This window comes from Stigmatopora argus, chromosome 3 (assembly GCF_051989625.1).
Source record: "Stigmatopora argus isolate UIUO_Sarg chromosome 3, RoL_Sarg_1.0, whole genome shotgun sequence".
Lineage (NCBI taxonomy): Eukaryota > Metazoa > Chordata > Actinopteri > Syngnathiformes > Syngnathidae > Stigmatopora > Stigmatopora argus.
In genome coordinates, this window is record NC_135389.1 from 22,026,060 (window position 1) to 22,051,272 (window position 25,213).

The following is a 25,213-nucleotide window of genomic DNA, read 5'->3' on the forward strand; positions in this document are numbered from 1 at the left end:
TCGGGGTCGTCTTGTTTTCGGGGTCGTCTTGTTTTCGGGGTCGTCTTGTTTTCGGGGTCGTCTTGTTTTCGGGGTCGTCTTACATTCGGGGTCGTCTTACATTCGGGGTGGTCTTACATTCGGGGTGGTCTTACATTCGGGGTGGTCTTACATTCGGGGTGGTCTTACATTCGGGGTGGTCTTACATTCGGGGTGGTCTTACATTCGGGGTGGTCTCATATTTGTGGTCCATTCGGGGTCGTCTTATATTCGGGCTAATGCGGTATGTTCATAGAGCATATGTATTATATAATAGTGTCCCCCCCAAAAATTAAAAAAAATCTTTGGTCCCCCGTCGCAGATCATTCCTCGCTTCGGCCCCCTGCAGGGCGGCATCGCCATCACCATCCGCGGCTCCAACCTGGGAATCCGCAAAGAAGACATTGAACGCATCACAGTGGTCGGCGAGCCCTGCGTTCACCAGCAGGACAAGTACTCCGTCTCCACCAGGTCTTTTTTTTTATTATCTCACCCAACTTTGATTAACAGAACGTACGCCCCGCGTAAAATAAATCGTGGCTTTGATTTTGCAGGGAGGGAAAATAGACTTTTTATTTTCCAGGAACAACATTAAAAGATAATGAGAAGAAAGTAATAATGGGAGATTGTAGTGAGGCATTTATTTGGGAGTAAAATCTATATATTGTATTTTTAGATGAAGGCCCACAAATGTTGCTGGGAAGAAAGCCAAAACATTACAAGATAAATAAAATAATAATAATTTTAGGATGGTGTCAAGTGGTTACAAAAATAATGCAAACATTTTGAGAAAATCTCATTTTTTACCTGAATCGCTTTGCAATTTTATGAGAATACTCGAAAAAAAATCAACATTTCTCAATTTCTCTTTCAGCTAAATTTACAAAAAAAAAAGCTAAATGCTAACACATGGCAGAAATATGTTGACTAAAATGTCTAAAATATTACATCATATTCAATTGAATGCTTTTATTGTCATTATAATGAGATTTAAAGCTTCGCCACAGTGCACAAATAACAACAACAAGCAAACAGAAAATACATTAAAATAAATAATATATAAGCATAAATAATTAGCAAAGGGCACAAATAACAGCAACAAACAAACTGACAATAAATAATTAATAAATAATTGTAGTTCTTAAGTAGTCAACAACATAAATAATCAGGAAAGTGCACTAATAACAACAAACAAACAGATAAATAATCAATAATACGAATAAATCAATAAATAAGTACTAAATAAATTAGTAGCGAGCCGGTGGCTTGAGTGGTTAGTGCGTCGGCCTCACAGCTGTGGGGCCCTCGGTTCAAATCCGGGTCAGTCCACCTGTGTGGAGTTTGCATGTTCTCCCTGGGCCTGTGTGGGTTTTCTCCGGGTACCCTGGTTTCCTCCCACATTCCAAAGAGGCTGATTGGACACTCTAAATTGCCCCTGGCTATGATTGGTTGTCCTTTTTCTCCTCGTGCCCTGCGATTGGCTGGCCACCCATTCAGGGTGTCTACCCGAAAGTCAGCTGGGATCGGCTCCAGCACCCCCCGCGACTCTAATGAGGATAAAGCGGTTCAGAAAATGCATAAATAAGTAGTCAACATAATAAATAAGTAGTCGTCAACATAGATAAGTTTTCTTTAAAGGGGAAAAAATAGGGAGGAAAATCTTGCGCGGTTTTACATACTACATTTTTTTGTTTTTTTATTTAAGACATGAGGTGTTGCAAGAATAAAATGATGGCTGCAGTGAAGCGAAACAAAAGTGGGGGATAATGCAAATCCACGGAATCCAATGAGCGACGCGGGTGCACTGGTAAACTTGCCCGGGCCAATCAATCATTTCAATACGACTGCGGATGAATCCGGGCCATCTTTCCACCTGCAAATGTGCAGATACGCATTCAATGGTGCTCTTGGAAATATGGCCGCCGCCGTTGATGGATGGCCACCCCCAAAAAACTTGATGCATTTCACTCGCAAAGGTGTCATAAAAATGGAGCGTGAAAAGCATGATGGGATCGTTCTAGAGGAGGGACGCAAGTGGTGCCATCTGCCGACGAGAGACGCCATTTTGGGGCAGATTTCTGGGGGTTTTTTTTGCGGCCACATCTTTGTGGGATTTACGTTCTGGAAGGAGGAATATGTATAATGTCAATGTTTGACAAAACTGGCTTTGGAAGTGGTCATATCACTCGGTCGGTATCATGGAATTTTTAGTAAAAAAATTGTGATTTGGGGGAAAGAAAATTGTTAATGTAGGACAAAAAAAAGAGTGAATTTGACCACGTCAAGTGTTGATTAAATTCAGAATACAAATAAAGGAAGAATTAAAATAAGAGAATAGAGCACTTTTATTAGAAGGTTTTTTAATATCTAATAACATCAACAAAAAACTTAAATATTTAAAATACCAGAATAGAGCAGTTTTATTAGAAGGCTTTGAATATCTAATAACATCAACAAATAACACTAAACCTTTATTGGGTCAAAACTAAAAAAAAATCAATCTCTTTTACAACTTAAAATGTCTAATGTAATAAAAACTATAGGAACTATCGGGGCCAAATTCAATTTGGCCCCGGAACCACTTTAACCATTTCATACCAAAAATATCACCTGCAGATTTGATAAAAATCCCTTTTTCTTCAATTTAGTCGTGTGACCTTTGACCTATGTCCTTTAACCTGTGACCTCATAACTCCCAAAACGCAAGCACCATCTTTGTTCATATTCAGCAAATCCCCCCCAAAAAATCCCTTTCTACATCATTGAGTCCCCTCAAATCCATAAATTTTCCAAATTAAATCATCTCAAAAACATCCTCATTTAATATCCGAAAATGCTGACATTTCGACATCTCAACCACAAACATACAACCCCCCAAAAACAACTAAGTACGCAAAAAAGTACTACATGACCTCCACTCTGTACTTTGTAGATCACGTGTCAAAGTGGCGGCCCGGGGGCCAAATTTGGCCCGCCGCATCATTTTGTGTGGCCCGGGAAAGTATGACTATCTGTTTTAGGATCAAATTAAAATGAAGTGTATAGATGCATATTAAATTTCCTGATTTTCTCCCTTTTAAATCAATAATTGTCATTTTTTAATCCATTTTTCTGTGTTTTTAGTTCAAAAATCATTTTGTAAAATCTAAAAATATATGTAAAAAAGCTCAAATAAACATTGTTTTAGATCTATAAAAAACTGAATATTCAGGGATTTTAATCCACTTTTAATCCATTTATAAAATAAAATAAATCTAAATATTATATCTAAAATGGTCCGGCCCACATAAAATCGAGTTGACGTTAAAGCGGCCCGCCAACCAACCCGAGTCTGACACCCTTGTTGTAGATCAGGGGTAGGGAACCTATGGCTCGGGAGCCATTTGTGGCTCTTTTGATGGGTGCATATGGCTCTCCGCTAACCTGTGAGTTAAAAATATGGAAACCGCCAGTGAGAGTTGATTCCCAAACGCACCAATAGGAGACTTTTTCTACCTTAAAAATGGTGAAATGAATTTAAAAATGCACATATTTTCATGTATGTTTACTTTTAAATTCTGTGTATGGCTCTTAAGGCATAATATTTTGAAAGTATGAATTGTTTATGGCTCTCTCTGTCAAAAAGGTTCCCGACCCCTCAGTTGTAGATTATTAATACTCGTTAGCATGGAGCAAAACACGAGCCTCATTTCTGCGAATAAATCAATTTCCTAATTCCGACTTCCTTTCCCTCCCCAGCGTGGTGTGCGAGATCGGCCCCGTGGCGCCCGACACGCAGTACTGGGGCAAAGTTGACGTGGAGGTGAAAGGCGGAAAGAAAGGAACCTCCAACATGTTCTTTACCTACAGGGTAAGCACCGTAAATCTTCTTCTCATCTCTCGTGGAAAGATTTATAAAGACGCTTCGAGCTTTAAGTTTCATCGCTGTGATTTCTTACCCAGAGCCGAAAAAAAATAGGGCGAAATCGCAATGAAACGAATGGAAAGTCTTTTTGTGAAGCAAAAAAAAAAGCAAAGGAACATTTCTGTGTAAGCTAGCTGGTATCGCCGTTTTATCCCGATATTATCTGAGTTTGATTTATTTAATAAGGGAAAGAACATATTCATATTCATGTTAAGGAACATCCAATCCAATAACTAATTTTTTTTTTTTTTAAATGTACCAAAAAACTGAATCAAAGTTCGGATGCGCGTTATACACGAATCCCGGTGAAATACTTTGCTCCACTGGTGAAAAATTCCCTTGGCAGCTGTTAAATTTGGAGGCGTAATACCTGACTTTGTCCCTCAGATGGCGCCCGAGAGCCCGTTCTATTGGCCGGTGCTCACACTGAGAAAAAAGAACGGAATCCATTGTTTGGTCAATCTGATGATGAGGAATCAGACTTTGATTTTTTTTTAAATATTATGATGATGAATTAGACTTTAAGGATTTAAAATAGTAAATTCCATTTGAGTATTGTGTTAATGCCGGTAGTTCTTTTTACCAGGTTTCCGTACCATATGGTTAGCGTTAGCCAGTACCGGTGCAATCCTTGGTTTTCATGTTAATGAACATATAGATGTAAATATGTGAGATTGTAGCCAAGGGCTAATTTCCGTCTTTAGTTCCTTGTGTAGGTTGAAGATAAACGATGACACATACTAGACACACTAGGCGCACAGTTTTAGACAGCGTTGTGATGGCAATTTTGTTGGTCTAACAGCCAGGCTTTAAGATGATTGGCCAAAAGGTTCAGAGATGGGAGTTCACATATTACTAATTGCTATTGAGTTCCAGTTATGAACTGAGAAGGTACTTTGACTAAATTAGCATTCTTTTTGAAGGGAACTACACAGTCACCTCTAGAGCCAGCCCTTGTTGATGTCTTGGAATTTGTTGGTCCAAAATCTTGCGGTGGAGGAGGAGCTATGTGATATTCAGGTTAATTAACATATAGATGTAAATATGTGAGATTGTAGCCGAGGGCTAATTTCCATCTTTAGTTCCTTGTGTAGGTTGAAGATAAACGATGACACATACTAGACACACTAGGCGCACAGTTTTAGACAGCGTTGTGATGGCAATTTTGTTGGTCTAACAGCCAGGCTTTAAGATGATTGGCCAAGAGGTTCAGAGACGGGAGTTGACGTATGCTAATTGCTATTGAGTTCCAGGTATGAAGAGAGAAGTTGCTTTGGCTAATTTCGCACTCTTTTTGAAGGGAAGTACACAGTCACCTCTAGAGCCAGCCATTGTTGATGTCTTGGAATTTTTTGGTACAAGATCTTGCAGTGGAGGAGGAGCTACGTGATGGAAGATTTTGTAAACTAAGGTGGCATCTGCATATTTAACAGTAGTGTCCCAGTTCAGGCATTTGTGTTTTTTTTTTAATATCTGCAATGGTGGTGCACTGTATTTGTAGACAAGGAATGACAGGAATACCGCTGTAAAAAGTTCATCACATTTTACAGCGTTGGTGTTTGTATGGGTGGGAAAATCATTCAGGAATATTTTCATGCACTCACAATTTTGCAATTGTTTTTGTATTGAGCACGTGGCGCGTACTCGACCTCGGACTTGAACACCCGGCATCGCTTTTGAAGCCCCCTTTCGTATATGCGGCGTCGCGAAAGCTTCCCCGCGGCGGAGAAGAGCTCTGCCTTAAGTGTTTGCTCGGCAAATTGAGGCAGATGTGCGATCTGTGCGGGAAAATGTTTCCGATGAGCGCAAAATTGAGGACTGCAGATAGAAAAGCGCCCACTCTTGCCCGGTTTTTGCCTCCAGGCCTGCGACTCAAGTGTCTACTTGTAAAGCGTGCATTTTTTACCCGAGGATTTGCACGAATAACCCGCACGTTGTGGTCACCAGAACCCCATCCCCGAGGCCGTGATGCCCCGTCGAGGGCCGAGAGCCGGAGGCACCCTCATCACCATCACCGGGCGCTTTCTGGACACGGGCAGTAAGGATGACATCCGGGTCACCGTGGGAGACGTGAACTGCGCAGTGTAAGGATTTACACGACGGAAATATATTACGTTTCAGGATTCGTACGGTTTTTTTTTTTCCGAGGGTTGCGTACAGAAGAAAAATCACATTTGTGGTGTTGGATTTTTCTCGATAAAATCAAGCAGTCCAGCAAAACTAAGTTAGGGAATTTGAAAGCAATTCAGCTAGCAGGTTTATGCTATGTGAATATGTGTTGATTATTTTTGAAGACTTTTGCTTGGTGGCAAAAAAAAGAGGATTTTTTTTCAGGACTTTTTAGGCTCAAAGTGCCACAAAAAAGCATCATGGCAAAACAATTAGGATTTTTTTTTCTCCAGGATTTTTAGGCGCAAACTGCCACAAAAAAAGCATCATGGCAAAAAAATTGGATTTTTTTCCCCCTGGATTTTTAGGCGCTAACTGCCACAAAAAAGCATCATGGCAAAAAAAATAGGATTTTTTTTCTCCAGGATTTTTAGGCGCAAACTGCCACAAAAAAAGCATCATGGCAAAAAAAATAGGATTTTTTTTCTCCAGGATTTTTAGGCGCAAACTGCCACAAAAAAAGCATCATGGCAAAAAAAAATGGATTTTTTTTCCCCCTGGATTTTTAGGCGCAAACTGCCACAAAAAAGCATCATGGCAAAAAAAATAGGATTTTTTTTCTCCAGGATTTTTAGGCGCAAACTGCCACAAAAAAAGCATCATGGCAAAAAAAAATAGGATTTTTTTTCTCCAGGATTTTAGGCGCAAACTGCCACAAAAAAAGCATCATGGCAAAAAAAATTGGATTTTTTTCCCCCTGGATTTTTAGGCGCAAACTGCCACAAAAAAGCATCATGGCAAAAAAAATAGGATTTTTTTTCTCCAGGATTTTTAGGCGCAAACTGCCACAAAAAAAGCATCATGGCAAAAAAATTGGATTTTTTTCCCCCTGGATTTTTAGGCGCTAACTGCCACAAAAAAGCATCATGGCAAAAAAATTAGGATTTTTTTTCTCCAGGATTTTTAGGCGCAAACTGCCACAAAAAAGCATCATGGCAAAAAAAATAGGATATTTTTTTTTCCTGGATTTTTAGGCGCAAACTGCCACAAAAACATCATGGCAAAAAAAAAATGGATTTTTTTTCCCCCTGGATTTTTAGGCGCTAACTGCCACAAAAAATCATCATGGCAAAAAAAATAGGATATTTTTTTTCCTGGATTTTTAGGCGCAAACTTCCACAAAAAAGCACACAGGATTTATATTGGGTGTCTAACGTACATAGTATAAAACGCCATTGACAACACGACCAAAAGAAACTTTAATGTTAGACGAAATCTGCAGTTTTGATTTCATTTTTATCCGTTAACTTTCATTTCACCCCGAAATGCAAAGGTTTTTTCATTGATTGTTTTATTTACCGTATTTTCTCGCATATAAGCCGTATTTATAACTAAAAAAAATCATAACTAAATCAAGGTTACGGCTTATATGCGCACAAATTCGACTTGACATGCACGAAACTGCATGGCGACAAAAGACCAAACGGCATAACGTGGCCAATACGGTCATTTATTTCAAATTCTAGAAAAGATAAACAGATAAAAGGCTAAAGAAACTGTATTTTGACGCCGCTGATCCTTTTCTCTTCCCGTTTTGACAGAGAGCACTTTGGGGAAGAAATCACCTGCAGGACGGGAAAGTATCGGGCCGATAAGGTGCCCTCCGACCCGTTGACCGTCACCGTAAAGTACGGCAGGATCGCCGTGACGCACGTCCAAAGCGCCTTCCGCTTCTTGGAAAATCCCACCGTGCTGGACTACAATCCCAAAACTAGTTTTGTTTGGTGAGTGTGCCACTAACGATGGAATGATTAGGATTTTAACGACTAATTTTAGAAATCTCATTTAAGACCACAACACTTTTTTAAAGTCTTATGTCAATGCAAAAAAAAACACCGTCTTATACTCGGGCCAATACAAAAGCTAAAAACTTGTTTTTCCAAACGACTCATTTCTTTTCAACTAATTAAAATCGAGTAATATTTTTGCCTTAACTAAAGAAAATCAAAAGCTTTAAGGCTATTGGTTTTTTTATTTAAATAATTTTCCGGGAAAACATACTTTAAAAAAATCCCATACAAAAGTTGTTATACGGCGTAGACAATTTGAAATGTTCAAAAGATGTATAGAATATGGGTAAAACTAGATTGCTTTTATAAAAAAACATACTTAAAAAAATCCTGTATAGAATTTATTATACCCCGTCCACAATATGAAATGGTCATAAAACGTATGAAATATTGGTAAAACGAGATCGATTTTACAAAAAAACATACTTGAAAAAAATCCCGTTCAAAAGTTGTTATACGGCATCCACAATTTGAAATGATCAAAAAATGATAAAATATGGGTAAAAAAGGATCGTTTTTACAAAAAACATACTTGAAAAAACAATCCCGTTCAAAAGTCTTTATACGGCGTCCACTGTTAGGTTTATCATTATTATAGATGTGTATCAATATTATTATATATATATGTGCTTGAACGATTTTCTTTGTTAGAGTTATTGGCATTAATAAAAGCCATTTTAATGCATCTCTTGCTAAAGTATGGGTTCACAACAAGCGGTCTTGGGAACTGTGGACTGTTTTTGCTTCGCAGGATGGGTCCACAACAAGCGCTCTTGGGAAGATTCGGCAGACCTACAATTGTTTTGATGACTGTGATACATTTTTATGAGACTCTAAAGTTGTTTAGACTTCTGTGGCTCATGGCGTTAAAATCTTATGAATAAATTAGCGAGGGAGACCTCGAGTTGTTAGAATTATCCTTGACTGCAGTCACGGATGGATGTACCGTATTTTCACGACTATAAGGCGCACTTAAAAGTCTTACATTTTCTCCAAAATATACAGGCCGCCTTATAATCCAGTGTGCTTTATATGGAAAGAAAAAAAAATGTGTCATTCATTGAGGGTGCGCCTTATAATGCGGTGCGCCTTATAGTCGTGAAAAGACAGTATTCTCTTCTTGCAAGAATTAAACAAAGATGTGACTTCAGATGCCTCTTTTATTGTGAATTTGGAAATACCGTATTTTCACGACTATAAGGCGCACGTAAAAGTCTTAAATTTTCTCCAAAATAGACAGGGCGCCTTATAATCCAGTGTGCTTTGTATATGGGAAAAACATTAAAATGTGTCATTCATTGAGGGTGCGCCTTATAGTCGTGAAAATACGGTATTCTCTTCTTGCAAGAATTAAACAAAGATGTGACTTCAGATGCCTCTTTTATTGTGAATTTGGAAATACCGTATTTTCACGACTATAAAGCGCACTTAAAAGTCTTAAATTTTCTCCAAAATAGACAGGGCGCCTTATAATCCAGTGTGCTTTATATGCAAAAAAAATTAAAATGTGTCATTCATTGAGGGTGCGCCTTATAATGCGGTGCGCCTTATAGTCGTGAAAATACGGTATTCTCTTCTTGCAAGAATTAAACAAAGATGTGACTTCAGATGCCTCTTTTATTGTGAATTTGGAAATACCTAAGGATTATTCCAACATCCACAATTTGAAATGATCAAAAAATGTATAAAATAGCGGGAAAAATAAATATATATAAGTTGACAGGTACACATTTCTCTTACAGCGGCGGCAGAAACATTGTGGTGACTGGCTCGGGTTTTGACATCATCCAGAGAGCCATCCTGATGGTCCAAGGAGACAACTCCACATCTTTGGAGGTTAGCACTAGCACTAGCGTCTCCACACACTCCATTTCTACTTCAATTCCCCATAATTATCTTCCGCATCCTCCCTATCTGTTCCCCGACAATCATCATTTCACCACCTCGTACCCCAAGTCAGCTGGGATAGGCTCCGGCACCCCCCCCGTGATCCTAGCGGTTCAGAAAATAAATGACTTCCCAAATCCTTCCCAATCTATAAATCCTAGAAAACCTGAAGGATTGCCGATAGCGCCAAAAAAAAATCAAATAAAACGCGGCGCCCCAAAAGCTTAAAGAAACGGCGTCCAATCCGGCGGGGGCTCCGGTGTTAGCGGCCGGCGCTAAGCGGCAGAAAAATGTTGATCATTTCCTTTTCAGAGCTCCATTTAATGCGGGTATTAAGGTTTGCGGGAGATTACGCGGCGGTGTTGCGCTTTATCGCCGTCGACTCTTCAAGCGATGGAAAACCGGCTGAGATGTTTTTTTTTATCTCAAAAGCCTCGGTCGGTCACCTTTTTAAGCTCGCCGCGCTTTAAGTCGTCCAACGCCACTTAAATGTTTGCGCCCAATATTTTGGCCGATGTAAACGCGCGCAATTCATTGTTGCCCAGCTTCTTGAAATGATTTTTTTTTTTCAACCGCCGGCTGAACAAATCAGCATTTTGAGAGGTTTGACTTTTTGGAAAAAAGAATAAAAACAAAATAACCTGAGGGGAGGTTCCTGTCAGAGCGTGAAATTTGATAGGAATGGTCCATCTTGAGGAGGGACGACCACAAAATAATGTCGAGAAGCGTTCGAGTGTTTTGTGCAATGGATAGTACAGTTCAGTTGTATTTAACTTGGATATCTGCAATTCATGGTTTTTAAAGGCAATTTTGTCTTCACTTTTGCATGCACTCCAATTCAATTGTTTCCCCCAAAAATATTTAGTACATCTTTAAAAAAACAACTTATTAAATATGTTTTGAAAATACTTATTACATTTTTTTAAATACTTATTAAATCTTAAAAAAAACGACTTATTAAATCTTCTCTATATGTATAATATAAAATATTTTTATATATATACATATTTCTTAAATCTTTTTTCAAATTATTTATTAAATATTCCCCCCCAAAAAGCTATTATATCTTTCCCCCCCAAAAACTATTTATTAAATCTTTTTTTTTAAAACTGTTGATTAAATATTTTCCCCCCAAAATAATGTATTTAATATTTTACAAAAATACTATTAATTATATCTTTTCCCCAAAAATAATTGAAATATTTCCCCCCAAAAATACTATTTATTAATTATTTTCGCCAAAAAATATTATTTATTAAATCTTTTCCCTGAAAATACTATTTATTAAATCTTTTCCCCCAAAAAATATTTATTATTTTTTCCCCCAAAAAACTATTTACTAAATCTATTCCCCAAAAAAGTATTAAATATTTTCCCAAACATTATTTATTAAACCTTTTCCAAAAAACAATTTACTAAAAATAATAACACGCCTTTTCAGCAGGGGAAAAAGAAAGAAAGGACATTGATTATACTCGTATAACCATTTTTCTGCATTAAGCCATCTTTTAAAAACTCGCGTTAAATGAGTCAACAAAACGGATCACATCATTGCCTCTGATTAAACCACGTCAATTTTAACTGTTCCAAAAGGCCTTTAATGGCTTTTTTGGGGGGGGTTTCAATCACCGGGCTAACGGTTTTCGCGCTCACCCCGCCGGCTATTTCCCACTGTTCATAACTCCTTGCGCGGAAAGATGCAAATGATTGTAGTTTTCATCATTTTGTGTGGGCAGGACATGTCCGTGAAGTTTGATGTCTGGCCTTGAGACATTAAAGTCTTAATAACTCAGCTCCAAAAGGTCAGCTTGACAATTTTTTTTCGCGGGTATTAATGGTCCCTCATTGCACTACTGCACGATACACCCACAATAAAAAATAACTCGTGTGTGTGTGTGTGTGTGTGTGTGTGTGTGTGTGTCTGTCGAATCCACAACTCTAGTCAAAATGTCAATCAAAACCGGAGATTTTTTTTTACTAAGTGGTTAGCATGTCGGCCTTGCAGTTTTGGGGTCCTAGGTTCGATTCCTGGCTGGTCCTCACTGTGTGGAGTTTGCATGTTTTCGCCGGGCTTGCGTGGGTTTTCCCCGGGTACTCCAGTTTCCTCCCACATTGCAGAAACATGCATGCTAGGCTAAATTAGCACTCTAAATTGGTGCGAGTGTGAGCGTGATTGGTTGTTTGTCTTCTCGTACACTGCGATTGGCTGGCCACCGCCTCTTTCCCAAAGTCAGCTGGGATAGGCTCCGGCACCCCCCGCGATCCTAGTGAAGATAAAGCGGTTAAGAAAATGAATGAATGGATGAAAAAAGATCTCATTGGCGCGCCCAAGTGGTTAGCATGTCAGCCTCACAGTTCTGGGGTCCTGGGTTCAAATCCAGGTCGGTCCACACTGTGTGGAGTTTGCATGTTCTCCGTGGGCTTGTGTGGGTTTTCTCCGGGTACTCCAGTTTCCTCCCACATTGCAGAAACATGCATGCTAGGCTTGTTAGACATGTGTCTTCTCGTGCCCTGCGATTGGCTGGCCACCGCCTCGTGCCCAAAGTCAGCCGGGATAGGCTCCGGCACCCCCCGCGGTCCTAGTGAAGATGAAGCGGTTCAGAAAATGAATGAATGGATGAAAAAAAAATCTCATAGGAGCCCCCAAGTGGTTAGCATGTCGGCCTCACAGTTCTGGGGTCCTGGGTTCGATGCCTGGTTGGTCCTCAATGTGTGGCGTTTGCATGTTCTTGCCTGAGTTTTCTGCGGGTACTCAATTTTTCTCCCACATCCCCAAAACACGCATGCTAGGATGGTTGAACACCCTAAAAACATGCATGCTAGGCTAATTGTATGCTAAATTGGCCCTAGGTATGAGAGTGTGAGCGTGAATTGTTGTCCTTTGTCTCCTCGCAAATTGCAACCCCAACCGTAACAGATGGCGACGGTGTGAAAGTTCACCGCCACGTCATCGGGAAGCTCGTGACAAAAGTGTCACCTTGACAATCTGTTTCTCCTTTTAAAAAAAATAATTTAAAAAAGGGAGGTGATGTATAGCATCAATCTGGTTTTTCATTTTGCTCAAATTAAAGCCTGTTGTTCACTTCAAGGTTCTTCGTGTTTAGTATTACGATTCAAATACAGTGGTACCTCGACATACGAGTGCCCTGACATACGCGCAATTTGAGATATGAGTAACATTTCGGGCAATTATTTATCTTGAGATACGAGACTAATTTTGATATACGAGCAGACAGCAGACGCGAGAGGCTGCTCATAACAACATCATGGCCACTGTCTTTCCCATCGCAACTCCCTCGTGTAATGTCTCTACAAGCACTGGGCGGAGCGTTGCATTTTTTCAGTGTTTTTCCCCCCGTTAGTCAGTGCAGAATGGCGGAGCTTGTTCGCTAATACGAGAGGAGTATATACTACTTCTCGTTGGCAAGTGGTCGTGCGTTATCCTATTGTGAGGACATTTGTGTACCTCATTTTGGGAATATTTTGAAGGGAAGACAAAAGCAAACAAGCCTCGATAGGTTGTATCTGAAAGTCAGGGTGGAGGCGGGGCCAATAGAGCCAACCCGGGAGAAGAAAGGTATCAAAATTTAAAACAAAATTTGAATGAAGTTTAGTGCAAGGTTAGATGAAACTTATTTTTCAGTGTGTCTGCATCGTAATCCAACTTCATTTAAATGTGTTTATGTAATGTTACGAGCGCGTTGCCGTGCAAAAAGTCCCGTGCAAAGTATTTCTTACTTTGTTAATAGATGGCGAATTAGAACAAATAAAAATGTTCTCAATGTATCAAAATGTCAAACAAAATTAGAATTAAGTTCAGTGTAAGGTTCGATTCAACATATTTTTGAGTGTCTGCATCGTAATCCAAGTTCATTTAAATTTGTTGATGTTATGTTACGAAATCCGTCACATTTTAGTTCTATTGAACACATTTTAGTACTATTAAACCACTAGTTAGTTATTTGTTACTTTGTTAATAGATGGCGAATTAGAACAAATGAAAATGTTTTTCCAATCCAATATCCTCTTTTTGGTGTTTTTTCATGGGGTTGGAACAATTTGACCTAAAATAAAAAAACAGCGAATCTCATTGGTTTACCCGAAAATTTGATGACTTGTCATAAATCCAATTCGTATTTCAACGCATAAGCATTTCAATGTAGTAAGCAAAAATGTCTTTTCCCGACTCTCTGAAACATGATTCATCTTCTGTGGCTTCATGTCAGATTGGATATTATTACTATATCTTGAAAAGTAATTGGGTGGTTCATACGGACAATCATTCGGAGAATATCCCTGTTGCGAAAATGGACGCTACTTAGGATTTAACTATCAGTTGGGATATAAAGTGCATAACCCGCTCTATATTTTTACAGTACAAATGGACGCCCGTCTATTTAACGATCGCTAATATTCCGCCTCGTATCCTTTTATGTCTGAGTTTTGTCCACTTATGCCGCTCTTGTTGCAGGTCGCCCACGAAAAGAACGACACGGTCATCCAGTTTCGCTCGCCGCCAATCAACGGCTCGCTATCGCTAAGTCAGCTAGCCGCCACGTACATCAAGCTGGACAATTGGGACAAGGAACTCAAGGGCTTCGACTACCACCCGGACCCGGTCTTCTACGAGCTACCCAAGACGGTCTTCACGGAGTCCAGCATGATCGTCGTCAAGGTCAGTCGCCGTTGCCTTTAAGGACCCCCCCCAAAAAATTGTGCACAAATAAATCAACAAATAATAAATAAGTAGTCAACATGAATAAGTAGTCAACATGAATAAGTAGTCAACATGAATAAGTAGTCAACATGAATAAGTAGTCAACATGACTAAGTAGTCAACATGACTAAGTAGTCAACATGACTAAGTAGTCAACATGACTAAGTAGTCAACATGACTAAGTAGTCAACATGAATAAGTAGTCAACATGACTAAGTAGTCAACATGACTAAGTAGTCAACATGACTAAGTAGTCAACATGACTAAGTAGTCAACATGACTAAGTAGTCAACATGACTAAGTAGTCAACATGACTAAGTAGTCAACATGACTAAGTAGTCAACATGACTAAGTAGTCAACATGACTAAGTAGTCAACATGACTAAGTAGTCAACATGACTAAGTAGTCAACATGACTAAGTAGTCAACATGACTAAGTAGTCAACATGACTAAGTAGTCAACATGACTAAGTAGTCAACATAAATAAGTAGTCAACATAAATAAGTAGTCAACATAAATAAGTAGTCAACATAAATAAGTAGTCAACATAAATAAGTAGTCAAATTAGATTAGTCAACATGAGTACATTTTTATATTTAAATGTTCAGTTATTAAGATGTGATAGACAGTTTTTGCATGATTCCAATGAGGCAAAATAACACACTTTTATCTCGAATATGTTGTTAGAATCATTTCTTTCAGATGTATTATCATTTTTATGCTTTTTTTCAAATTTGAGGCTCGAAAAAGAGGGGGTTGTCTTATATTTAGGCCAATACGGTATATATCGATCGATACATGACCCATAATGTGTTGAGGCCATCCAAATTCTGTCACCAATAACTTGTTGACGTCTCAAAACTGTTTCCAAGAAGGAAATTGGGAAACAAAAGGAAACTATTTGGGGAAATAGCTGACAGCCCAACCCAAAACATAAGAGTTTGTTTTTGTTGTTTTCAATTTAGGTCTGCGGTTGACACTTGCGTTTTTCACCCTGTGAAGAAGCAATTTATCTCGCTCAAAGAAAGCAGTAGAGAAGACGCATAAAATCATATTAAAGGCCAAACTCCCTTTTTCTCGACACTTTTGCCTTTTCAAATGACAAGGACAGATTTAATTAGCTTGTATTTTTTTAGCCAACTGGAAATGTGAGCACAAATAGTTGTTGTATAAGATTGCGGAAAGATCTCGAGATAAGGTTCTGTCATTGTTCCTAATGGTTGTCGTTCGGTAGGGGCGGGGCTTCTTGAAAGCCATGACAGCCAAGGAGGCTCAAGGCTTCGTGGGCGACGTTCCCTGTGTGGTCAACACTCTCCAAGACGAGAAGCTGTTCCTGGACCCGCCTTCCAGGAAACCCAGCGCTCGGTCCAGGAGACAACGTCGCGACACTCTGCCCAAGATGCTCGACCTCACGGTTAGAAACTGTTTTGAGTCCAAACATGCCGCGGTTTGATTCCAGTTTGAGCGCTCAAGTGAAACTTAAACACATTTTGAGTTGTCCTTTGTCTCCTTGTGGCCTGCGATTGGCTGACCACCCATTCAGTGTCCCCCGCCTCCTGCCTGTAGTTACCTGGGATAGGCTCCAGCACCCCCTATGACCGAGTGGGTAGTGCGTCGGCCACACAGTTCTGGGGTCGAGGGTTCAATCCCAATGTGTGGTGGAGTTTGCATGGGTTTTCTCTGGGTACTCCAGTTTCCTCCCACATTCCAAAAACATGCATGCTAGGCTAATTGAATGCTAAACTGCCTAACCCTAGCTATGATTGGTTTTGCTTTGTCTCTTCGTGCCCTGTGATTGGCTGGTCATTCAGGGCGTTGTCCCCCGCCTGGTGGCAGTAGTTAGCTGGGATCGGCTCCAGCACCCCTCGCGACCCTTGTGAGGTTAAGCGGTGCAGAAAATGAATGAACGTTTATTATGATCCTTCTCATCCGACGTCATTTTTTAGGTGACATGATAGCAAATCTAGTATCAATTTTTTGCACTACTTGAAATATGAGCGCCGTGTAGCAGATGACTTCAATTAGCAATTAGCAATCTTAGACAAAAATAATTCTGTAGAAAGGAAGCTTCAGGCTGTTTTTTTTTTGCATTTCTCAGTTGCATGTTACCGACAAACTGAACAACAAATAACATGTTCTGCATTTAATACCACGTCATAGCCTGTGCTAGCTTCATGCCGCCATAGAAACAAAGACCGACGTTAACATTGACGTGAGCACGCAAACATAAATTATAGTGTAGCACATAACTCCCATATTTTCACGACTATAAGGCGCACCGCATTATAAGGCGCACCCAATGAACACATTTTAATATTTTTTCCATATATAAGGCGCGCTGTCTATTTTGGAGAAAATTTAAGACTTAAGTGCGCCTTATAGTCGTGAAAATACGGTATTTTTGAAAAATGACCCGTTCTGCATTTATAACACCGTCATCGCCTTTGCTAGCTTCACGCCACCATAGAAACGGTTACGTAAACGTGGCGTCGTAGTCGGACCCAAATGCAGGGAAGCCGTCATGAACTTGGATGGAAAACTTTAATCACTCATGCAGGAATCTTTAAAAACTAACAAAGACTTAGAAATCTAATCACAAAACCAAATGGGGAAACGGGGAACATGACACGGTAACGTGGCATGGTGTAAACAAAGCAGGGTAAAACAGACAATCCGACAATAACTAACAAACCCACCGGCTTTAAATACACAGACAATGGTTTATTACTAAGTACATGCAGCTGGTTACGAGAGGAAGGGACGCACGCAGGGACAAAAGAGGCGAAAAGCAAACAAACCAACCAATATTCCAACTGACCCTAACCAAAACAAGGACTAATGTTAGCATTAATGTTAGCATAACACCGTTGTCTGTTTTGTTGTTAATCTGTTACTACAATAAAACTATTTTCCTAGTATAAAAAGAACTTGGGTGATTTTAAAAAAACATTAAAAAGCCAAGAGGAGATTAAAACATAGTTGGAGAGTTGTATTTTTCCCAAAGCAGTTCCGTGGTGGATTTGTTCTCTCCACGCCGGGCCACCAAGTCGCAGCACTTTGAAACACTCGGAGACCTCGCGGCAGTTCAGCATAAATTACACGGGGCAATTATGTCGATTCCCCACGCCTTTGCCGCTTTTAGCATCGGCCGTAGCCGAGTAAGTGTCTAAAAAGTGCTTAGTCATAAGATTCCACCCTCTCTTTTGATGCGCTTTATTCACAGATCAAGTTTGGCAAAGGGGAGTGGGTGGTGGGCTCCGTGCAGTACGAGAGCAAGAACGATTTGGCGCTCTACATCATCATCCCCGCCGTCATCGTGCCCATGTTGCTCATCATCGCCATCTCCGTCTACTGCTACAGGTGAGTAAACACCTTTTAGATGACACACAGTAACCGATTACCGTATTTTTGGACTATAAGTCGCACCTGAGTATGTCGCACCAGCCAAAAAATGCATCATTATGAAGGGAAAAAAAAACACACAAGGCGCACTGGAGTAGAAGGCAATTTTTTTGGGTAAAATTGTTTGATAAAATCCAAAAGGCAGCAGAAGATGCTAGCTATTGCAGCTAAAGCTAAACTTCCTGACATGCTAAGGGAAGGTAAAAGCTATGCGGCTGTAGGAGGAAAAAACACAAGTCGCACTGGATTATAAGGCGCATTTTTGGGGGGAAAATTATTTGATAAAATCCAAAAAGCAGCGGAAGATGCTAGCTAAAGCTACACTTCTGGACATGCTAAGGGAAGGTAAAAGCTATGCGGCTGTAGGTCGGCATTACGGAATTAATGAATCTTCCTTCTGCCTTCTGTTCACATTCATTATTAAAATTATTATTTGACAGTACAGTACAGAAGTTATTTGTTGGAAAAAACTTTACAGTACTTATAAGATTAATGCCATCTCGAAAGGCAATTTAAAATTAAAATAAAATAGAGAACAACAGGCTGAATAAGTACGGTATACTAATGTTAAATGACTGACATGCCTGGTGATGTCAGTGACGACGTAACATTTTAAGAGTTATTCAGATAACTCGAGCATAAAGAACATGCTAACAAGTTTAGCAAACTATCACTTTCACTCCAAATCACTAAATCCTATGTTGCATTTGTACATTTTTTGAATTTTTATCTCTTAATAATTGCAATCATTAATAAGGGGAGCGATTGGCTGAGGCAAAAGTAATCTACTCTGCCATCAATTCATGTATCTCTCAATTTGTATCTAATTTTAGATGTGAATGTTGTCAAATAGTTATGTGGGGAGGTGAATCAAAAAGCCTTCTTTCTATATTCTTTATTGTCGCATTTAATTCCAGTAGAAAGCAGGGTAAAGCAGACGGTCCGACAATGACTAACAAACCCACGGGGTTTAAATACACAGACAAGGGTTGATTACCAAGTACACATAGCTGGTTACAAGAGGAAGGGAAGCACGGAGGGACACAAGAGGCGAAAAACAAACAAACCAACCAATACTCCAACTAACCCTAATCAAAACAAGGGCTAATGTTTAATCATTATTATCTATTGTACAAGACTTTAAAAAAAATCCTCAATTCTTACCTGTATAAAAGGCTTTGACTTTTCAACGAATCTGATTGGTCCGGGAATTCCTGAAATTTTAAATTCCACACTGCATTATGCAAAATGTGTCAAAGACATGTCCAATCCGCAAAGAAGAAAAATGATGTCGACTCATCCGAAAACAATTATTGTAATAGAAAAGATAGATTTTCATGACCAAATGAAGCCACGGCCATGAAATTTGTCATTAAATTTAGTCGTCAGACGGTTTTAAAAGGGTCTTAAATTTTACATCTTGAGAAATGTAGTCCATATTAATAAGCAATGCAGTTTGTACAAAAAAAAAAGAATATTATCATTAAAATAGGAAAAAAATAGAACACTAGTTGCGGTAGAGTCAGTGACCATATAAAAAAAAAAGCCCATTTAAGAAAACAAACAGTAATCATGGGACAAACCGCAGCTTAAAAAGTCTTATTTCATAAAACGAAAGAACCAATAAGAGCAGCATCGTTAACCAAGTCAAATATTTGAACGCCGCCGCCGCTCTTTATACAACAAGAGGATTTCCAAAATGAGCTTTTAACGGGAGGCAAAATCCGGACACTCTCGCTGAGTGTTTGCCAGAATTGCGTCGGGCTAATTCGGAATGCCGTATGCGTGTTTTGTGTGTGTGTGTGTGTGTGTGTGTGTGTGTGTTTTGTGTGTGTGTGTGTACAGGAGGAAGAGTCAACAAGCCGAGAGGGAGTACGAGAAGGTAAAACACCAACTGGAGAACTTGGAAGAGAGCGTGCGAGACCGCTGCAAGAAAGAGTTCACGGGTAGGCTACAGAAATCGCCACACTTCAGATCGTGTATCATTTACCGTATTTTCTCGCATGTTAGCTCCTTCCACGTATAAGCCGCGCCCTTAAAATTGCTTTAAAATTGGTGAATTTTACAATTTCTCTCGTATAAGCCGACACCCGATTCACAATTTTCACCTATCATTTACCGTACTTTCTCGCATATTAGCCGCCTCCGCGTATAAGCCGCGCCCTTAAAACTGCCCTAAATTGGTTGAATTTTACAATTTCTCTCGTATAAGCCGCCACCTGATTCACAATTTTCAACTCTATCATTTACCGTATTTTCTCGCATATTAGCTGCTTCTGCGTATAAGCCACACCCTTAAAACTGCCTTAAAATGGTTGAATTTGACAATTTCTCTCGTATAAGCCGCCACCCGATTCAAAATGTTCACTTCTATATTCATGGTTTTAATAGGGAGTACAAATGTGTTACTTTGAAGGGAAAATCTTAAGAAAAATCATCGCACGTGGTTTTTCTGAGATACTGTATGAATTGAAAGGATCGTGTGCTGGAAAGGGTGTGGCCTCCACGTAGACAAATTCATAAAGTCACGTGAGCAGTACAACCAGGAAATGTGTCCGTCCGTAGTGGTCTGGTTTTCATCAAGTCTCTGGGTGCAATAATAGCATGAGGTACACATTACGCAAAGGCTGATTTTTAATGATAGACCGCAAGACCTTCGATCAGCCTTAACAATTATTGGGATGTCCTGACATGGTAAATACTACAAACGCGTATGAAAGCTACTCGCGTCTGTCCAATCAGGGCACGTTTAACTACCTGTAAAAGGTAAGATGGCGGCGCCCTGAGCGAGCAATGGCAAGCACAAGTGAGTGAGTTTTTTCACGTTTTATGTTAGATATGTTTTTTTTCTCGAATCTCATTCATAGACAAATTAGAATTAGAAATACAGTTTATGCGCGAGACAATATGGTACACCTTGACCACATAGACGACACGAAAATCCTCAGTTCACTTGGAATGAGTGCATTGCGTGTGTGCGGCAGACCTGATGATCGAAATGGAGGACCACACCAACGACCTGAGCGAGGGTCGCATGCCCTTCCTGGACTACAAGACCTACACAGATCGGGTTTTCTTCCTGCCCTCCAAAGACGGCGCCAACGACGTGATGATTACGGGCAAGCTGGACATTCCCGAGGCGCGTCGGACTACCATCGCGCTGGCGCTCAACCAGTTCTCCAACCTTCTCAACTCCAAGACTTTTCTCATTAATGTAAGAACACTTTTTAAAATGACATTTTTCACGTTTATTATGGGCCTCACAGTTCTGAAGTCGAGGGTTCGATCCCAGATGGGTCCTCACTGTGTGGAGTTTGCATGTTCACCGTGGGTTTTCTATGGGTCCTCCGCTTTCTCAAAAACATGCATGCTAGGCTAATTGTATGCTAAATTTCCTAACCCTAGCTATGATTGGTTGTCCTTTGTCTTCTTGTGGCCTGCGATTGGCTGGCCACCCATTCAGAGTTTCCTGCCTGGTTAGAACTTTATTTCATCCCGTATTCGGGAAATTTCTTGGGCTCCAGCACCCCTTACGACCGAGTGGGTAGCGCGTCGGCCTCACAGTTCTGGGGTCGAGGGTTCAATCCCAGGTGGGTCCTCAATGTGTGGAGTTTGCATGTTCTCCCCGGGCTTGCATGGGTTTTCTCCAAGTACTCTGGTTTCCACCCACATTCCAAAAACATGCATGCTATGCTAATTGAATGCTAAATTGCCAAAGCCTAGCTACGATTGGTTTTGCTTTGTCTCCTCGTGCCCTGCGATTGGCCGGCCACCGATTCAGGGTGTCCCCCGCCTGGTGCCAGTAGCTAGCTGGGATAGGCTCCAGCACCCCCTGCGACCCTTGTGCAATGAACGGTAGTGTGAAGAAAAAGCGTATGATGACAGTCGATATTAAGCGTGAAATAATTGACTTCATTTTATGGGGGACATGATAGCAAATCTAGTATCAATGATAAAAAAAATATATCTTTAACTCTTTGTAATCATTAGATTTTTTTGCGGGGGTGATTGTATGTATTCGTATTTTAATCATTTCATCTTTTCACTGAAACTCAAACACTAACTTTTAGCATCTAACGTGCTAGGTGAGTTGTTTTGGCTAGTGTTGATACTTATAACATTTTAAAATTGATATTTCTCTATCTTCGACCCTGACCGGGTCTTGAAACTCAATGAATTTGCTTTTATGAATGTTTTTCTATCAACTCAATGGTTGCCAGAGTTGCTCTCAAAAACAACTTTTGACGTGAAGTACACCGTAACTTTTTGCCACTCGAACCAAGGAAACAACAACCTTCCACATTCAAACCGATTTCATTCATAAACGAACTCCTCGACCGCCATTGACGCCGATCGTTCAATGCCAGCCGTCCCAGTTCAATTGATTTGACATCTACGGCCTTTAACGACAACAGCAACGAAAACCCTGCCAGTATTATTTCTGTTTCTGTTAAACCTACACACAAGTGCCAGTTCGCAGTCCTCCATTTTCTCTCGGAATCCTTTATTGGCTCCCATTTTCAATTGGGCCCGGGCCACTGTCAGACACTGACGGACGGGTCCAATTTTAGATGGCGGAAGACACGGCAGCGCAGCAGATTGGAAGGTCTCTAATAACCCAAGCGCGCCTCGGAGGTGTTAACTCCAAATCTCTGAGCCGAGCCATCACCGTGTTTACCGCCGTCATTATTAGCGCTCGTTATTTCCGAACATTTTGCAGACTTGTCTCCCAGTGAAAGTGAAAATCCACCGCCGATGTCATCCCGAATGTTAAATCACCGGACGTCAAAACGAGCCGTCACTCCGCCGCCGCTCATTCCAATGCGGGGGAGAACATCCCACAAAATGGCAACCACTTGCTATGTCGCTCTTGTGGTCTAATTTGGCGTAAAATCATACCTTGACGTACGCGTGTCCCAACTTACGAGAAATTTGAGATATGTGGAAAGATCAGGTAAAGATATCTATGAGCACTGGCCATACAGTTTGCATTTTTCCTTTTTTTTTTTTGCGTTAATCAGTGCAGAATGAAGTGAAAAAACAATGGGTCCAAAGCCAACATGTGCAATGAAGGGTAGTTCAAAGAAAAAGCATATGATGAAAGTCGATATTAAGCGTGAAATAATTGGAAAAACATCAGAGGGGTGTACGTGTGACTGAGCTGGCTCGCCAATGTAAGATTAAAATTTATTTTTAAATGTGTGTGTTTTATATTATATGTATAGTAATCTAAATTCATTTATGTTAAATTGCAAATTGCATTCTTTTTTGGCAGAGGGTGGTAACGGAATCATTTGTATTTTATATTATATTATGCTGTTATATTATATTAGATCAGCTTAGTTTAGTTTAGCTTAGCTTATCTTAGCATAGCTTAGCGTAGCAGCTTAGCGTAGTTTAGCTTATCTTAGTTTATCTTAGCTTATCTTATTTTAGCTTAGTTTAGCTTATCTTATCTTATATTAGTTTATTTTGGATTAGATAACTTTATTCATCCCGTATTCGGGAGATTTCACTGTCGCGGTAGCAAGAGGGTGAGAATACAGACACAGCAAAAGACATTTTAGACACAAATAAATAGGTAATAAATAAATAAGCGTGTTGCTATTGTTTTATATGTAAAATTTGATTTGAGGTACGAGTGATTTGACAAATGAGCTGGGGTCCCGGAACGCGTTAAGCTCGTCTGTCAAGGTATTACTCCATTTTCACGTTGGACCATCTGAACCTGTTTGTTGCTTTTTGCTATTTGCAGTTTATTCGCACGCTGGAGCGCAGTCACGACTTCAACGCCAGGGCCAAGGTGTATTTTGCCTCGTTGCTGACGGTGGCGCTGCACGGCAAGCTGGAGTACTACACGGACATCATGCGGACCCTGTTGCTGGAGCTCATGGAGGAATATGTACACAGCAAAAACCCCAAACTCATGTTACGCCGGTAAGTTTCGCAAACCTGGCAAGGTCCCTGAAAAATATTTTTCAAAAGAGCATTTCTATGTCAAATACTTTTCGTTTAATAAGAAACACAAATGTATTCTGATTTTCAATTCCATAACTTTGATGCGCTTTGCCCTAAGTAATAATCATGAGAGATTTTGTAAATATTTGGTTGAGCAAGTTAATATTGATGATTTAAAATTAATTAGAAATCCCGGGAAATAATTCATATACATATACATACACATACACATATACATCCACATCCACATCCACATCCACATCCACATACACACACATACACACACATACACACACACATACACACACACACACATACACACACACACACACACACACATACACACATACACACATACACACATACACACATACACACATACACACACATACACACATACACACATACACACACACACACATACACACATACACACATACACACATACACACATACACACATTCATATACATACACATTTTTTTCAATAGGGTTGACCCTACTTCGCGATTTTTCAATTTTCGCGGCCATGTTTGGTCCACATTAACCGCGATATTCGGTATTCAATTTTCGGACATTGCCATAAACTCAAGATACATTTAAGCGCATCACACCGAAGAAACGACGCCCATTGGCGTTTTATATCTCGGATGCAAACGATCGCGTGAAGGTTGACGCCTCCACGGCAGAAGCCATCTTGCGTCGCCATCCCTCATCCTTATCGGGATGCACCGATATCACTTGAACTCTTTGCCGTGTTTTGCCACTTAGCCGCTGGCTGTTAAACAAATGCGGGTCTTAATTATCCCCCAGTGGAGAAGCTCATTATGCTGATTAGGTCATTGCGCCAACACGAAAAACCTTGCCCCCCCCCTCTCCTTCTTCAACACATCTAATTAGGCATGCTAACCGCTATCAATGCATCGGGACCGCGGCGGTTGCCAGCGGTAGATATCCGTCAAAATATCTGTCAAAATGTCCATCGTTTGATCGACGTCGACAATGACGAACGTTGCAGAAATTTGCCTCGTCAACATTGTGCGAAAAAAAACCCGTCTTAAATGTGTACGTGTTTTCGTTGTCATATTTCATATCAAAACAAAGTACTTTTTTAAGCCGCTTTATCTCCATTTAGGCTACGACTTTATTTGTTGCCGTTTGAATTGGTTTTCATAAAACATGTTTTTTTTATGTGCATGCAAATGAGGTTGAGGGAAAAAAATCATTTAATTTCAAAGGGATTTATCGTCTATTAATGGCAGTGAATCACAGTTATTGCGCAGTTAAGGGAGTTAAACATTTAAAATAATGCAAGTAATTTTCAAATACTGTGATTATGCTTGTGTTTAATCTATTTTAATTGTGAAT

The 25,213-nt window shown here is 40.0% G+C and overlaps 1 protein-coding gene across 1 annotated transcript in view; it reads left to right on the plus strand.

Annotated features, from left to right (window-relative positions):
• Positions 1–25,213, plus strand: part of plxnb2b (plexin b2b) — a 148,465-nt gene that overhangs the window by 96,015 nt on the left and 27,237 nt on the right. The window contains exons 16-26 of the mRNA XM_077596068.1: positions 341–489; positions 3,757–3,868; positions 5,870–6,006; positions 7,633–7,815; positions 9,624–9,717; positions 14,240–14,443; positions 15,721–15,900; positions 17,710–17,846; positions 19,734–19,834; positions 20,873–21,102; positions 23,644–23,825. Of these exons, the coding sequence (XP_077452194.1) occupies positions 341–489; positions 3,757–3,868; positions 5,870–6,006; positions 7,633–7,815; positions 9,624–9,717; positions 14,240–14,443; positions 15,721–15,900; positions 17,710–17,846; positions 19,734–19,834; positions 20,873–21,102; positions 23,644–23,825 (1,709 nt within the window). The remainder of the gene's footprint in view (positions 1–340; positions 490–3,756; positions 3,869–5,869; positions 6,007–7,632; positions 7,816–9,623; positions 9,718–14,239; positions 14,444–15,720; positions 15,901–17,709; positions 17,847–19,733; positions 19,835–20,872; positions 21,103–23,643; positions 23,826–25,213) is intronic.